The sequence below is a fragment of the Rhododendron vialii genome, chromosome 11a (genome assembly GCF_030253575.1).
Source record: "Rhododendron vialii isolate Sample 1 chromosome 11a, ASM3025357v1".
NCBI classification, from domain to species: domain Eukaryota; kingdom Viridiplantae; phylum Streptophyta; class Magnoliopsida; order Ericales; family Ericaceae; genus Rhododendron; species Rhododendron vialii.
Genome location: NC_080567.1, coordinates 17,598,771 through 17,613,907, shown reverse-complemented (window position 1 = coordinate 17,613,907; position 15,137 = coordinate 17,598,771). Strand labels below are relative to the sequence as shown.

Below are 15,137 nucleotides of genomic sequence, written 5' to 3'. Positions count from 1 at the left end.
CAATTAAGGGTTTCCCCTATATTCCTATCTATGAGTGATAGCGTTAAATTATGATAGGCATTAAAATACCGGACTATGACACAGACTGGTCTCTATAACCCCCATTATTGAGGATTTCCAATTATTACACCTGCCATCTCTTATAGTTACTTGAAGGCAAGTATCCATTCCTAACAAAGTTAATGGTTTAAGGGCTATTTGCACTAAACCAATATGAATATATTTATAATTACGCATATGAGCAATTAGATCACTTCGATCCATAAGATTTATTATCTTATCATTAAGCTCTAAGCTTTCAATCCTATCCATGGTTTTTATTGTCATGCTACTTCTAAATTCGAACAAACCATGCCCATAGATGGTTGAAGGACGAACCGGAGGAATCATCCAGTGATTTAATTGTTCTTGCACATTAGTATACTCAACTAATTCAGTATTTTTAATTCTATCATTATCAGATCGAAATATTCTTCTCATAAAGAGATGATTGTGTTAGTGCTCATATAAATTATTCTTTCATGAATTTGACACATTGACTCAAATTAGGACTCTTCTAATCTCTTCAGACACCACTATCATCCCAACACTGCAATTTGAAAGCCATTTCTCCACTTTATACACGGCTCATGACAATATGATAGCTACTAGGCTCATGGTAAAGAATAAAATTAGACTGAGCTTACAAACACAAACTCTAGAAGTATAAATGGTTTTAAACGACAAAATAAAAAACTTTGAGGTTTGATTTGTTAACAGGTAAAACCTAAGGAAGTAATAGCCGTAACTTACAAAATTTGGAGCTTTCAGCCGCGAATTCAATTAAGATTCGATTTGTTAGTTTGTTATACCTTCGGATCTATATGCAATTTCGTATCAAGAAAACCAATGGTGCATTTTATTAGACTGAAAATGATAGAAAATGCAAAGAGAAACAATTGAAACTTTTTTGTGTTTGATTAGCATGAAATACTAAAAGCTACTACTAGAAAATGAATTTTATTTCCACTTTCTTCTTTCAGTTCCACTTTCTCTAATTTCTTCTGTAGTACATCCCGCACTACAGCATGCAGGCGGCCTTTAATTTCTGTTGTAATGCACCTTCGTACTACGTCGTGTAGTGCGCCTGATTCAATTGTTCATATCGGTAATGGATAGTTCGGATTAAAAATTCGAGCAATGAACAGAACAAATCTATAGGATCTCGAATCAAATCCCAGTCATTCATGCCGAAATGAACGGTCGAATCGACAGCATTTGCATTATAGCATCCCCAAATCTGACCCCAATCCGCTAAGAACTTTTTCTTTTAGAACATTTTGTCCTTATTCAAAAAAAAATTGCGATTGTTCGTTTAACACCAAACTTTTGTAGATTATTAATTCGTCTCGACGAGACGAATCGAAAAAGAAAAAAAACATTAGTCAATTTTTTTTTACTTAAAAAGTGAGGTTGGTGCTGTGCAGTGCGTGTTGCGCACCTCCGAGTAGTTGGATGCAACCGAGTCATCGGATCGTGCATCTAACAGCCCGGTGGTGTACATGTGCGCAGTACGATACTGCGCACATAAAAAAAAAAAAGGAAGGGAAGAGAGAGAGAACAAACGGGGAAAGGATATGATATACGTGTGTGGCTGTTGAAATTCCCGGGAAAAATCACACTGCAGTTGGTACTTGGGACCTCCCTCTTCATTGTCTCTACCGACCATTACACTCTAAAATCCTCTTTCATAGCCGGACTACGCCGGAAAATTCCTTCGCCACCCTTTAACCTCATTTTCCGGCACCATGAAACACTCTAGAATCTTGACTGGAGGACCAACTGACACGATTTTTGTCCGTACCACGAACTTGGGTCCAAATCTGAAAAGGGTCTGTGATCTCCGGCGGCCATCTGTTGTCAGATTTCCAGTGACTATTTCCACCGGCTCAAGACCCGGCGCCCCATCACCGGTCCGGTCTTCGTCGCCGACAGTTGCGCCGGAGACTGAGTCCGGTCCGGTGAGGGGCTTGCCAGGGAAATTACAAGATTTTGAGGAGATGATTGAGAAGGTAGAAAACATTGAGTAGCAATTACAAGTAGCATGTGACGAGTTTTGCTGGAATAATGGGTTTTTGTTGCTTGTACAGGCTGTTTACGGGTGCAGGTTCTTGGCTATTTTTGCAGTTTGGGGGTCCTTGGTTGGCTCTTTACTATGTTTCATTAAGGTATTATTCTATTTCCATTAACTTCTTTTGCATTTCCATTGTGATCATTATAGAAGTTTAGAACTGAAGTCAATTTGGGTTCAAATACTGAGTTGATCAGTATTATTATTATTTGGTCTTTTGCATTTCTATTGTGATCATTATAGAAGTTTAGAACTGAAGTCAATTTGGGTTAAAATACTGAGTTGATCAGTATTATTATTATTTGGTTTGACGGCTAGGGGTGTCAGGGCCAGCTTACAAGTACCTCCGAGTATTCCCCTCCTTGGTCTGGTCAAAAGTAGGCCATCCAAGCCGGGACTTGGGGATTCATAAGAGATTTCTCTCCAGCGGCCTAGCCCCGGGAGGTTGCCAAGTTTCAAACTCAGGATGTCTAGGTTTACAACTCATCCATGTTGCCACTTTAGCTACCCCTTGGGGTTGAGTTGATCATTATTTCAATGTTTTTGTTGACCATTATGCCAAGTGGTTAGTTGATCATTAGGCCAAGTTGAATTTAATTATGGTAGAAAATATTCAGGTTCCTTAAAATCCATTTGCTACATCTCTGTCACAAAGAAGACACAAAACGTTTTACTTTTGGATGTGACAGAAACTCTTTAGGGCTCACTGGGTGGAACACACACCTTATCAATCACTATTTTTGGGAAAAGCATAATCGGGTAAATCCATAATGATAGGAACACTATAAGGTTAGAATGGAAATTAAGCGAACAAAATGTGTGGGGTTGTTGATCAGGTTTGGTTAACCACTCCCGAGGCTCTGGTTCAGCAGCTTGGAGATCCTAGACTTTTGGTCCTAGCCTGCACAGGAAGCACACAACTAAGAGTCACACCGGTTCTCGACCGGAATGACCCTCCGACGATCTAGCGAGAAGAGTGCAGGAAGAGGATGAAAGTACTAGGGTTTTGAGTGAAGAAGCGTGCATACCGTTCTAGGATTTCATTCTTTCCTTTAATTTATATAGAGTGACTTGACTTGCTCTTCAAGCACGTGCGCGTTGCTAGGCACGCTTCGGTAGCCACCTCAGCTAATGTCACTCCTGATGTAGCAGATAAGGCAGTTATCATCTATTCATGCAAGGGCGGAAGTACGCCCACCATGGATTGGGCTATAGCCCAGGTCCACTTTAGATATCTAGTTTTTATTAGTAGCGAAGTTAGAATTTTGATATAAAGGGGGCCGGTTTAATAGTTTTTATCGGAACATATACTTATTATATCATGAAGTGTTGGCTTTCCAACACATTTATGTACATTTAAATAATTTTAGCCAGTTAAAGTATACCAATCATTCTACTTTTTTCTTTAGACTATTTCAACAGTCAAGTGTTTATTTTTTATTTATGAAAAAAATTGAGAAATGAGAATGTAAAATAACCGTTTTTTTATCGAATCAAACCAAAATTATTAAGATTATAAGTACCTATACATGAATAATTATCGATAATATTCAAAATCAGGTATACAAATAATTTAAAACTCTGGGTCGGGGCTCCCGGGCCCCAACATACTCCACCCCTAGTTTTTAGAAACTCTAAAATATCTAGCTCTGGAAGCTCTAGAATATCCTTGTGAAATATTAGAGTTTTTTTGTGAGAATTAATCACATGTGTAATTCTAGAATTATCTCAAAGTGTATCTTGCATGAAAATATCTTTGTACTAGAGCTTTCCATGAAGTAGTATAGACAGGGATAGGTTCTAGCCATTTTGTACCAAGCCAAAAAAAAAAAAAAAAATTGAGTTCAATGTAATACAAATACTCTCATTCCCCACTCGTCTTTAGTATTCTCCCTCTTTCAAAAATCTTGAACGTATTTTAAGATACTTAGTATTCTCCCTCTTCTCAAAATCTTGAACGTATTTTAAGATACTTAGTATTCTCCCTCTTCCCAAAATCTTGAACGTATTTTAAGATACACAATATGTATCCAATACGGTATATACAATTGAAAAAAAATTTGCCCCCCAATTTTATTTTTTTATTTTTTGATTAGCCCAGGGTAGAATCAATTCCTGGTTCCGCCCTTGCATTCATGAGCTGTCACCCGTGTGCACCCATGCCCAACTTGTGCGATAATCGCTTCAGATGACGTCAAGTCCAACGTGTTTGGATAAGGTAGTTAACCACACGTGGGTGAGCTGGCATGAGTTGTTGAACCCCTGACCGGGCCGCATTTACTGAACCTCGGGAAGTATGTCAACCTCTAGTATGGATTCTACTTATCCAAGCGTGGGTAATTCCGCACCAGGTTTGGTCGAACCTAGAAGTCCGACCACTATCCTGACTAGGTCAGACAGAATCAAAGGACCTAACCTTGCCTTCTACCGAGCATAGTGAAACAATCTTTGGAACACGCGTCATTGCGTCCACAAGTTGGTCGATGCGTGGCAAAACGAAGCAATCTTTGGGACATACATCGTTCAAGTTCATATAGTCTACACAAGCGCGCCGCTTTCCGTTCTTTTTAACCACAACTATGTTCGCCAGCCAGGTCAAGAAATGGAATTCTTTGATAGTTTAACTTCTAAGAAACCATCTACTTCTTCTATGACCGCTTCAGAATGGGCCGGAGCTGACCTTCTTATGCGCTGAACCACTGGTTTCCTCTTTGGATCGATGTTCAAACTGTGGCAAATGAAGGACGGGTCAACGTCGGCATTTCATATGGAGTCCAGGCAAAGATGTTAACATTTGTCTTCAGAAAGTTAATCAATTTCTCGCGCTCGGCTTCAACCATGGAGGAGCCGACCAGAAAAAATCGATTGTGTCCTCCTCGTTAATTGGGATGGTAACGAGGTCTTCCACAGGACCACAACTTTCTCTTCGTTCAGGGCCCAAACGTCCTCCAAAACTGGCACTTCAGGGACCTCAACCCAGTCGAATTGCTTCGATTTGCTTGAAGTTCGGATGGTTGAGACATAACACTTCTTTGAGGCGACCTAGTCACCATACAAATCTTCTTTCCGTCCGCTGGTGCCAATAAATCAGACCACTTGGTGATAGGTTAAAGCGATTGCCTTCATCCCATGGAGCCTGGCACTTCCAAGGATCACATTGTAGGGGCTCGGCACATTCACAATGACAAAATTGATGCTCAACGTCACCGATCCTGCCTTTATTGGGAGTATTATTTGGCCGAGCGGCCAAACTAGAGCCCCGTGGAAGCCTACAAGGGAGACATCAGTCAGCAAAAGGTCCAACTCTGGGATTTTGAGCTATTTGAAAAGCAAGTAGCACATCACTTCGACAGAGCTTCCCTAATCTACTAGGACCCTGCGCACACTGCAAGTTCCAATCTGGACAGTCACAATGAGCGCGTCGTTGTGAGGCACCTGGACCCTCTGAAAGGTCGCGCCGGGTGAAAGTATCGTCCATTTGGGATAATCGTCCATCTTCGTGCGCTTCAGTGCATTCCCGACCAAAAGGACTTGCCTAGCAGCCGTCGCTCGGTCGAGTTTGCTACGAAGCTTTTCTTCTGTCTCTTGGTTTATTGGACCATGGATTACATTAATCATCGGGATGGCTTCCTACTGGTGATTCCGTCCCGCGTTGTTTGGCAGATGGTACGGTGTTTTCGCTCGGTTGATCTATTGGTCCAGGTAGCCCCTGGGGTCCCTTTGTACGACTCTGATATAAAGTACATACGTGCACAACAAATGAGATATATATTTAAACAAAAGAAACACTTTAGATTCATAACTTGCATGGCTTTAAATCCGTATGGGTGACTTTCTTGTCGTGAATGTATTTAACACTCTTCAACTAAGCAAAGAAACAAACAATCAAGTATTAGTGAAGCACTACATTTAGAACACCCATGTTGAAAACTTAAAACATAGATTAGAGAACTTAGAGCATCCGCAGTGGAATAATCAAAAATCAATAATCAAAAGTTGCCACATCATCTTTTGGTTATCCATTTAAGGGGTTGCTAAGGTTAGCAATGTAAAGGTCCACAATGGTACAATCAAAATTGAATAACCAAAACTTGCTACATCACCTTTTCAACTTATAAAAATCTAGAAATTATGATATAGAAAACAAATTTTTTAAAATAGTTTTCAAACTAATAAAAACAGATTATTAGAAAAAGAGAATGATTTTTTGAAAACTTTGATTTAAAAAAAGTAGTTTTCAGGAAAAAGCTAAAAAAGTAATTTTTGAATAAAAATAAGATCAAAAGAACAGTTTTTGAAAAAAAAGTTTTAATAAAAAAGCTGTTTTGAAATAAGCTGTTTTGGGAAAAACAGTTTTAATAATTAAAAAAAAAAAAGTTTTTGCAAAAAAATAAAAACTGTTTTTAAAAATATTTTTCTGAAACATGTTGAAAATGGAAGAGAGAGTAGGTTTTTGTGTAATGATTGTGTACTTGATTGAGGAAATGTGGGGACAACTAAATTTGATTATTGGCAAAAGATTGATAATTTTGATTATTCATGGGCCAAAATTTAATGAGTTGCTAAGAGGTTGCTAAGTTTGGTTATTCAAATGTGAGCTCTTTTTTGAGCAAATGTTACTAACCTTTGCAACCTTTTGGTTTTGATTATACCATTGTGGATGCTCTTACAAGCTAAAATATAATATTTCTCATGGTGTTTCTTCCTTGTGGAGTCTTTCTTAGCTTCATCTACCAACTAATAGCGGTCGTGTTGTAATAATCATATAGAATGTGGTCTTGTGATTTGCCTTCATATATCGAGATAATGTAGAAATCTCCTTTCGCCACAAAGGCACCCACAAATTTGGAGATATGCTCCATCCCATATCTCCACAGACTCGCATAAGCTGGCCGAAGTAAACTTCCCATAACCAGTATCTCGATATATGAAGGCAAATCACTAGACCACCTTCTATATGATTAGTACCACAAGACCGCTAGTAGTTGGTGGATGTGACTTAGAAAGACTGTTCAAGGCAAAGACACCATGAAAAATATTATATTTCAGCTGGTAAGTTCTCTAATCTACGTTTTAAGTTTTGAACATGGGTGTTCTAAATGTAGTGATTCACTAATACTTGATTGTTTGTTTTTTTTTTGGCTTAGTTGAAGTGTGTTAAATATATTCATGACAAGAAAGTCATCCATAGGGATTTAAAGCCATGAAAATTATGAATATAAAGTGTTTCTTTTTGTTTAAATATATATCTACTTTGTTGTGCATGTATTTACTTTGTATCAACTCTGTCAGGGCATCAGGCTCTTTCATTTTTTTCTGTTTGTGATGAATCGAGATATGAAAGCTCGTTCTGGAGCGGCAAAACTATGAATCGACCCAGTGCCAAGCTTATTAAACCATAACAGTCCAAGGTTCCCAAGGCTTGAGGGAAAAACCTTACACATTAGGGCCTAACTCCGGGTATACGAGGATATCATGTTTTGAACGTGGATCAAATGAGTGTAGGCCCCGATTATTTTGGGATCAAACTTGGTGAACTTAGGAAGGTGGAAGCTAACCAGGGGAATCTCCACCTCAATTTCAGATGTGAAGGGAGAGACGCTGAGCTACTTCAACCTGTAATCATGAGTCGGCTTTGGGTGTCGGCCAATAGCCTTTCGAGTGACTTGATGTGTGGGATTTTTTGGCCAATGTACGGTACTGCGCCTCCTTCGATGTCAATTTGGTCCAGGGATGGTGAGAGGTGCGTTGGCACTTTCCTTTTTCCCTCTGCTGTTGAGGAGCTTTCTTATACTCTTCTGTTCGATAGATGTGGCGTTTACCTGAGTGATCGTCATGCTGCGCTACGACTCTCATCCCTTTGTCACGACTATTTTGCCGAACTTCCCTTTATGTCCTCTGGATCTCTTGTGGGCCTTTCCCTTTCTGGCCGTTTGTAGCCTTTGTCTAACGCTTGGCAGGATCCCTTTCGAGATTTTCGTAGCTGTAACCTGGTTCTTTCTCTTTCTAACCGTCAGTTTGAGCTTCATACAGACTGGTTGGGTACTCAATCATTCCACAATTTCCATCTTCCAGAAGTTGGATAGTTTCATAGTTGGACAATCCATGTGAGTGCTCATACCGTCCAGTTGAGTAAGAGCTGGCAGCAGAAACGCTTCTAGCCCCCCTATGGCTCCGGGTTCGGCCATTAATCGAACGATGTATAGGGGCAGGTGTATGTTGTCTATAAACGACGTTCCCCGTAGGACCATCTTCAATTGGTGGAGTGAGCCAGTCCTGTGCCGAGCACCGATAAGTCTGTTCTTTAAGGGGATTGCACAGAGGAGGAGGTGGCGGTCTTTCTCACCGCCTTCCTTTGTCGCCGGATCTTGAGACCGAGGAGGAGGTTCTGTTGAGCGCCTCCTTTAGCCTTGTCATTTCCACCTTCAGGAGGGCTATATCCTTGTCCTTCTTGTCCAGTCGCTTCTCCAGGAACTAGATGTACACAGTTGTCACGTCGGGGGAAGGGGAGAGACCTTCAGTAGGGGGATGGAGACAGAGACACGGCAACCTCCTAGAGGGGTGACGATGGTGTCTTTAAGACTAGAAACACCAGCGTCAATCAATTCGCCACCCATTTCACCGAACTAAGAGGTTGATTTGAACGGAAATGAAAGGTTTTAGGAGGATTTGATCGGAACCACCGTGGATCTGGGTTTGTCCATGTCAGGTTCACCAATTGTGGGGTTGTCGGCCAAGATTGGGTAAGCTCTCCTGAGCCTCTGGTTCAACAGTTGGGAGATCCTAGCTTTCTGGTCCTAGCCTGCACAGGAAGCACACGACCAAGAGCCACACCGGTCCTCGACCGGAATGACTTTCCAATGATCTACTAAGAAGAGTGCCGGAAGAGGATGAAAGTAGTAGGGTTTTGAGTGAAGAAGAGTGCATATCGTTCTAGGGTTTCATCCTTTCCTTTATATAGACTGGCTTAACTTGCTCTCCAAGTGCATGTGCGTGCCAAGCACGCTTCGGTAGCCACCTCGGCTTGCATCACTCCTGACATAGCAATTAAGGCGGTTATCATCCATGTGCACGAGCTGTCAACTCGTGCCCAACTCGTGTGATAACCGCTTTGGATGACGTTACGTCCGATGTGTTTGGATAAGGCAATTAACCACACATGGGTGAGCTGTCAGGAGTTGCCGAACCTCTTGGCCAGGCCGCGTTTACCGAACCTCGGGAAGTACGTCAATCCCCAGTATGGATTGACATTTATGGATTCTGTAAGCCTTCGGCTAAGCGTAGTGACCATGACCGAACCGTCATATTCGGCCCACTACAAATTGTATCAAGTATCAACCATGTCACATGTGGACTGGAAGTTTCATGTTATTAGGGTGGAACTAATTTGAAAATCGTTGGAGGAAAGGTGTCAATCATTCAACCAAGATGGTTTTAACAGAAAAAGCTGGAGAATGCTTTACTCTTTTGTATGATTAGAATTATAAAGACCAAATTGTTAGTCAAACTAGATTGGAAAAAGATTTGAGGGGGGAATGCGTTGCAATGAGATATGCAACTGTTAGCATATCTGGTGATTCGTCTGATTGATCCATGAGAAATAGTTAACATGAAGAAGTTTCTGGTTATTATCTGTATGCGAGGAACCATGAAGTAACATCAGAAAACCAAAAGCCACTAAGCCCGTTACCTATAAGTTGCAACCATATTGGTAACCTTGTGAGATTGTAATTTATAGTTATGCTATTAGATGAACATGAATTGTTTACGAAGTAAAAAAATGCTTGCAGGGATTTACTTTATGCTACGCATTCACCTGAGGATGAAGAGATTGCCGATGATGTGACCCACAGGATCCAAGTGGGGTGGCTCAAGTAGAGGAGCGTTACTGGTGTACTATGTGACAAGAGGGTACCCACAAAATTGAAGGAAAAATTTTATGAAACTGCCATAAGACCAGCGATGTTTTACGGGACAGAATGTTGACCTATTAAGAAACAACAGATGAGCAAGATGAGTGTAGCGGAAATGAGAATGTTGAGGTGGATCTGTGGTAAACTAGACGAGACATGATTAGAAATGAAACGGTTCGTGAGATGGTAGGTGTAGCACTTATAGAGGCGAAGTTGAGGGAAAATAGGCTAAGGTGGTTTGGGCATGTCTACCATAGACCAGGAGATTCAGTAGTTAAGAGAGCGGATATGATAGCTTTGGGTAGCAATGCTACTAGGAGGGGTATACCTAAATTGACATTAGATGCTATTGTACACAAATATATGAGTATAATGGGTTTGTGTGAACAAGTGGCCCTTGACAGAGCTCAATGGAGGAAAAAGATTCATATAGCCGACTCCAAGTGATTGGGACATAAGGCTCAGTTTGGTTTGGTTTGGTTTATTCACCTGTGGATGAAGTATCTGCCTATCTTACCCTAGTTAAAAAAAGGTGTTTATTCTACATTTCTACTCATCTGTATGTCACCTTTCATTTTTTTTTTTGAATAATTTTGTTGTGCTTTGAATGGCTTTCTTCAACTTGTACACCTTCTTCCAAAGAAAGCAACATTCCAAGATTGCTCCAAACAACCTTTCAGTCTCTCCTCGGTTTATTCAGGAATATGTTTAGCAGCAAGAACCCAGGTTCATAGTTTTGTGTCAAACTCACTGATTGGTGACTTAATATAAACAAAAACTGATCCAAACACAATTGTCCAAAATAAGGCGCAGAATCTACACAGTCCTAGGGTTGATTAATCAAATCAGGCTACTTGAGATCTAGCTTGTGTTCTCTTAATTGAAACCTTTCAAGATCAGTTCATGAAGTTTACAAACCAAGCTTGAACAATCTACTTCCCAGCTCAACAAGCTTAAAATGTTCAAAAAAAATTCAAGCTACTTGAGCTCAGCTCGGGATTGGCGGCTTGATTAAAGAATGTTTGAGATTGGCTTCCGTGATAAACAAACCAAGCTTGAACCTAGTTTTGAAACTCGTTAAGTTTTCAAACCAAGCTTGAACATTCTATTGGTCGGCTCGTTTAGCAGCCTATGTGGTTCTGCCTAAAGCCTGCATCTAAGGGTGAAGACCAAAAGTAGATTACATGGTAGAACAATCATGGAATTTACCAAATCCTAACCTCTATAATGAGCTTTCTCTCCTAAAACCCTGTGTGACCCTTATCTATTCAGGTCATAAAACACAAGAGATAAAGTCCAAATATGTTTTTGATATCAGAAGATCTCTGGTCCCAAGGAAAAGCCCATCGGTCTCAGAATTCCTTAATTCAGGACATCAGCCATCCAATATTAGAGACTTTCCAAAATCTAAAGATGTGAGAGCGACCCTCAATACCTCATTTAATGTAATTCTCACCTGCAGAGGACAACAGCTAAACCCAAGTGGAAGGAACAGAAACAGAAGATGAAGAATTACACGACTGCTCATATCTGCCGATGCAGATTGAGGAAACCCAATTGTCAATACATTGAAGATTACTCTACTGAGGGCCTTTACGCAACGGTTCAAAGACATCTTAGGAAAACGCATGTGTAGAGATCAGAAACCTTTGACAAAGCAGAGGATTCTAGAGGTCCAGAAGCTGTATGTTGTAGGGCATGAGTTATTGTTTCAGACATTGAAACAAAATCGCTAACAGTTGGTGGAAAGAATCTCTAACATTGTCGTGCTACTTCTGAATTTATTCCCCCTCCTCTTTTCAAATTTGTTTTGTTAATCTGCTAGCTTATTGACAGTTTGAATTCACTAGTAAAGCTTTGAACTTGATGAATTGTTGCATGAGTAGATTATGTAGATAAATGACATGATTGTTGAATTTACTTCTTGTCAACTAGCTATCCTTATGCTTCTTGATCCTTGGAAAATGCTATTGAGAACTTCATACCCAACACCCAAATATCTGTGATTAATAAGTAACAGTTCTAATAATAGTGCGATGAGTACCAGATCTGTCTATGTAGCCGTAGATTATGGATCCCAGTTCTATTTCCAGGTTTTCCACAAGTATACATAGAAGAAGAAACTTGTGTGAATTTTTATCTAATTGGATAATTCAATGATATTTTTGGATCGTAGGTATATTCATTTATGGCACATGCAAGATTAAGTAACACTATTCTGAGTGCATGCAGGGCTGTACTTATGTTGTGGCGTCTTATCAACAGTACTTTGAGAACCGGGCAAAGGTGATCTTCTGGTTGGTTGAGTCCATTGGTGGGTTTGTGCACGATTCTTTTCATTCACTACTCTTTGCTTCTTGTTTCTTTACATGCTATTTTTCAAAATTGCTTAATAGTTTCCGTGTTGGAGAAAAAGTAAAATAGCTATTCCTTTTCAGGTTCCATTAGTGTTATCAGAGACAAAGAATAGCTCCAACTCCTCAGCGGGGGTGGGGGGGGCGGGGGGTGGGGGGGGGAGGGGAATCAATTGTGTGCAAACAGAATCGACTTTAAAATATCTTTAATTGCAAATACAAACAAGAGTCAACTAGATTGCAACTCAAGAAAGGAATAAGGACTCTATATTGTGACAATGTTAACGTGTTGGTAAATCTTGAGATCCATATTAAATTAGAACCCCCATTATGGAGCGTCTATTTCTTATGCAATGAATATTATGATAAATATACTGATATAGATTCTAAACATTTTAGAGGTATTTACATGTATTTAGTTTTCTTTGTCATAATAGTTCATAATAACTTGCATCTAGATTCATTTTTGGTTTGCTATAAAATTTGGTTAGTAACTACCAGCATGTGCAATCATCTTAAATTTACAGATTGAACCCCGAAGCTAGCTGATAGTAGGTGCAACCTAAGCTGGAGATGATGCAAGGCATCATGATCACAATCAAATTATTATGAAAAAATCAAATTATTTTTTATGAATTAAAAGGACTCATTGATATTTAGTAACTAGCGACAAAAAGTTTAAATTTGTTGCGGGAGAAATTAATTATTCTTAAGTTCTCGTTTCGTGGACAAGACAATTTTTTTGGGACGGTGGTAGTAGAGTATAACAATTACTATATGGCGGCACTTAAGGAATGAATCAATTTTTTTTTTTTTTGAAAGTCATGATGTGCATGGCTTCAATGCTCAAAATTACATCCAAGGAAATGCAAGTTGAGGAATTGTATGAAAGCTTGGTTCATTCATGGACCGAAGAAACAAAGCAAGTAAGCCCTAACGAACAGTACTGCTATTAATTAATATGCCAAGTACAACCAAACACTTTCAAAGTACTGATGATGGTAAATCTGAAATCTCCCTTATCTGCTTTTGCTTCCATCGTAGGGGTGAGCAAAAAACACCGCCAATCCTTGAATCCGGACCGAAACTGGAACGGGTTAAAGGTTCCGATTAAATTAGTTTTGCAAATTTTATGGGTCGGTTTGGTTCTCAAATTACTAGAACCGTGGACTATGGTTTGGTTCTTGGTGTTCCACGAAACTAGGCTAATCTGGTCCATGTTCACCCCTACTTCAGTGGTTTCGCCACTACCAAAAATGATGAAGTTGCTAATTATCATTTTGTTTGCTCCAGATGTCTATCTTTTGGGCACCGTGATGTTGGTCTTTGGCATGGGTCTGTACGAGCTCTTCATCAGTAATCTTGACATTGCCAAAGTGCAGTCAGAGGAGAAATTTGCAAACAGATCAAATCTTTTTGGCTTGTTTACTTTAAAGGTCAGTCTGATGCTTTCTAAATTTACCTAATCTTTTCAATGCCACCAGCACAGTCAAAGTTTAGCTCTTTGGTAGTCTAACACAGATATATGCTGACGTCATTACCATGACATTCGATGGGTGTTATTTTTTAGGAGAACTAGTCGGAAACCTTCTGAAAATCATATAGTTCATTTGAAAGCATTATTGATTACTTTTGTTCAAAGTTGGTATCATTAAGGTTCTGTTTGATTGGCTGGACACCTAATAGAGGGATATGCAATCCTGTAAAATGGATATGTAATCCTATAGAACTAGTTATCTCCTTGGACTGACACTGAGGGAAATACTTATACCGCATCCCCAGGGTTTTGAATATGTATCTTGTGTTTTGTGAGATTTGTTGTCCACAAATATGTAGTGCCTTCACTTATTGTTGCGTTTAAATTCCGAAAATACTGGCCCTAGGACGTGTAATCCAGTCCTTTGTTTAAGAGACTGTTTCATTATAGCTACATGCCTTTGAAACTTTTGCACGCCCGGAAACTCCAATTCATTTTTGACTCTCCTCGTTCAGGCTACTTGAACATTTCCCTTTATGAGTTACCAAATTTAAAAACTGAAACGACTACCGTACTCAAAATCGTGGCAGCAAATGTGATTTTTCTTTTCTATGTTTCCTAATTCTTTTTCTTGTTGTCAATTTCTCAGGAACGGCCGGAATGGTTAGAAGTAAAATCCGTAAATGAGCTGAAAACCAAGCTCGGCCATGTAATAGTGATGCTGCTTCTTATTGGGTTGTTTGACAAGAGTAAAAAGGCAGCTATACACACTCCAGTGGATTTGCTTTGCTTTTCAGCTTCTGTTCTGCTTTGCTCTGGTTGCTTGTACCTTCTATCCAAGCTCAATGGTTCTGACTGATGGTAGATGCATACTTCATGTATGTATGTATGTACACGCAGTAATAGAGAATCATGTAATGGTAAGTATGTCGTATGTGTGGATAAAGCAACACAGAGCTAGTCCATGAGGCTGTAATGTAAATATTGGATGCCAGCTGATATGTCAGCGAGAGATTATATATAATATAGGAATTGTCCAGACTTAAGGTACAACGCAACACATTCCAAAGACAAGATAAAATCGATCTATCATTCTCTACTATTGGCCACCTCCGAATGAATTACTCGGGAAGTCTTTTCGTTAAGAGTTCATGTGCCTTACCAAGCTACATGTGCTTCTTATGTGGTTTGTATAGACTGGCATGCAGTGGCATCCTTCCTATGCATCTCCCACCCATTCTCCAATTTAGAGACAAAGTGTTTAGTAGATCTTAGTATCTACA

The 15,137-nt window shown here is 39.7% G+C and overlaps 1 protein-coding gene across 1 annotated transcript; it reads left to right on the top strand.

The window, feature by feature from the left end:
- The first annotated feature begins 1,571 nt into the window (after window positions 1-1,571).
- On the top strand, window positions 1,572-14,902 carry LOC131307800 (uncharacterized). Its single transcript, XM_058334489.1, has 5 exons — window positions 1,572-2,051; window positions 2,130-2,207; window positions 12,256-12,337; window positions 13,671-13,813; window positions 14,504-14,902. The coding sequence occupies exons 1-5, from the start codon at window positions 1,788-1,790 to the stop codon at window positions 14,711-14,713; spliced, it is 777 nt and encodes a 258-aa protein (XP_058190472.1). The 5' UTR covers window positions 1,572-1,787; the 3' UTR covers window positions 14,714-14,902.
- The last annotated feature ends 235 nt before the right edge of the window (window positions 14,903-15,137 follow it).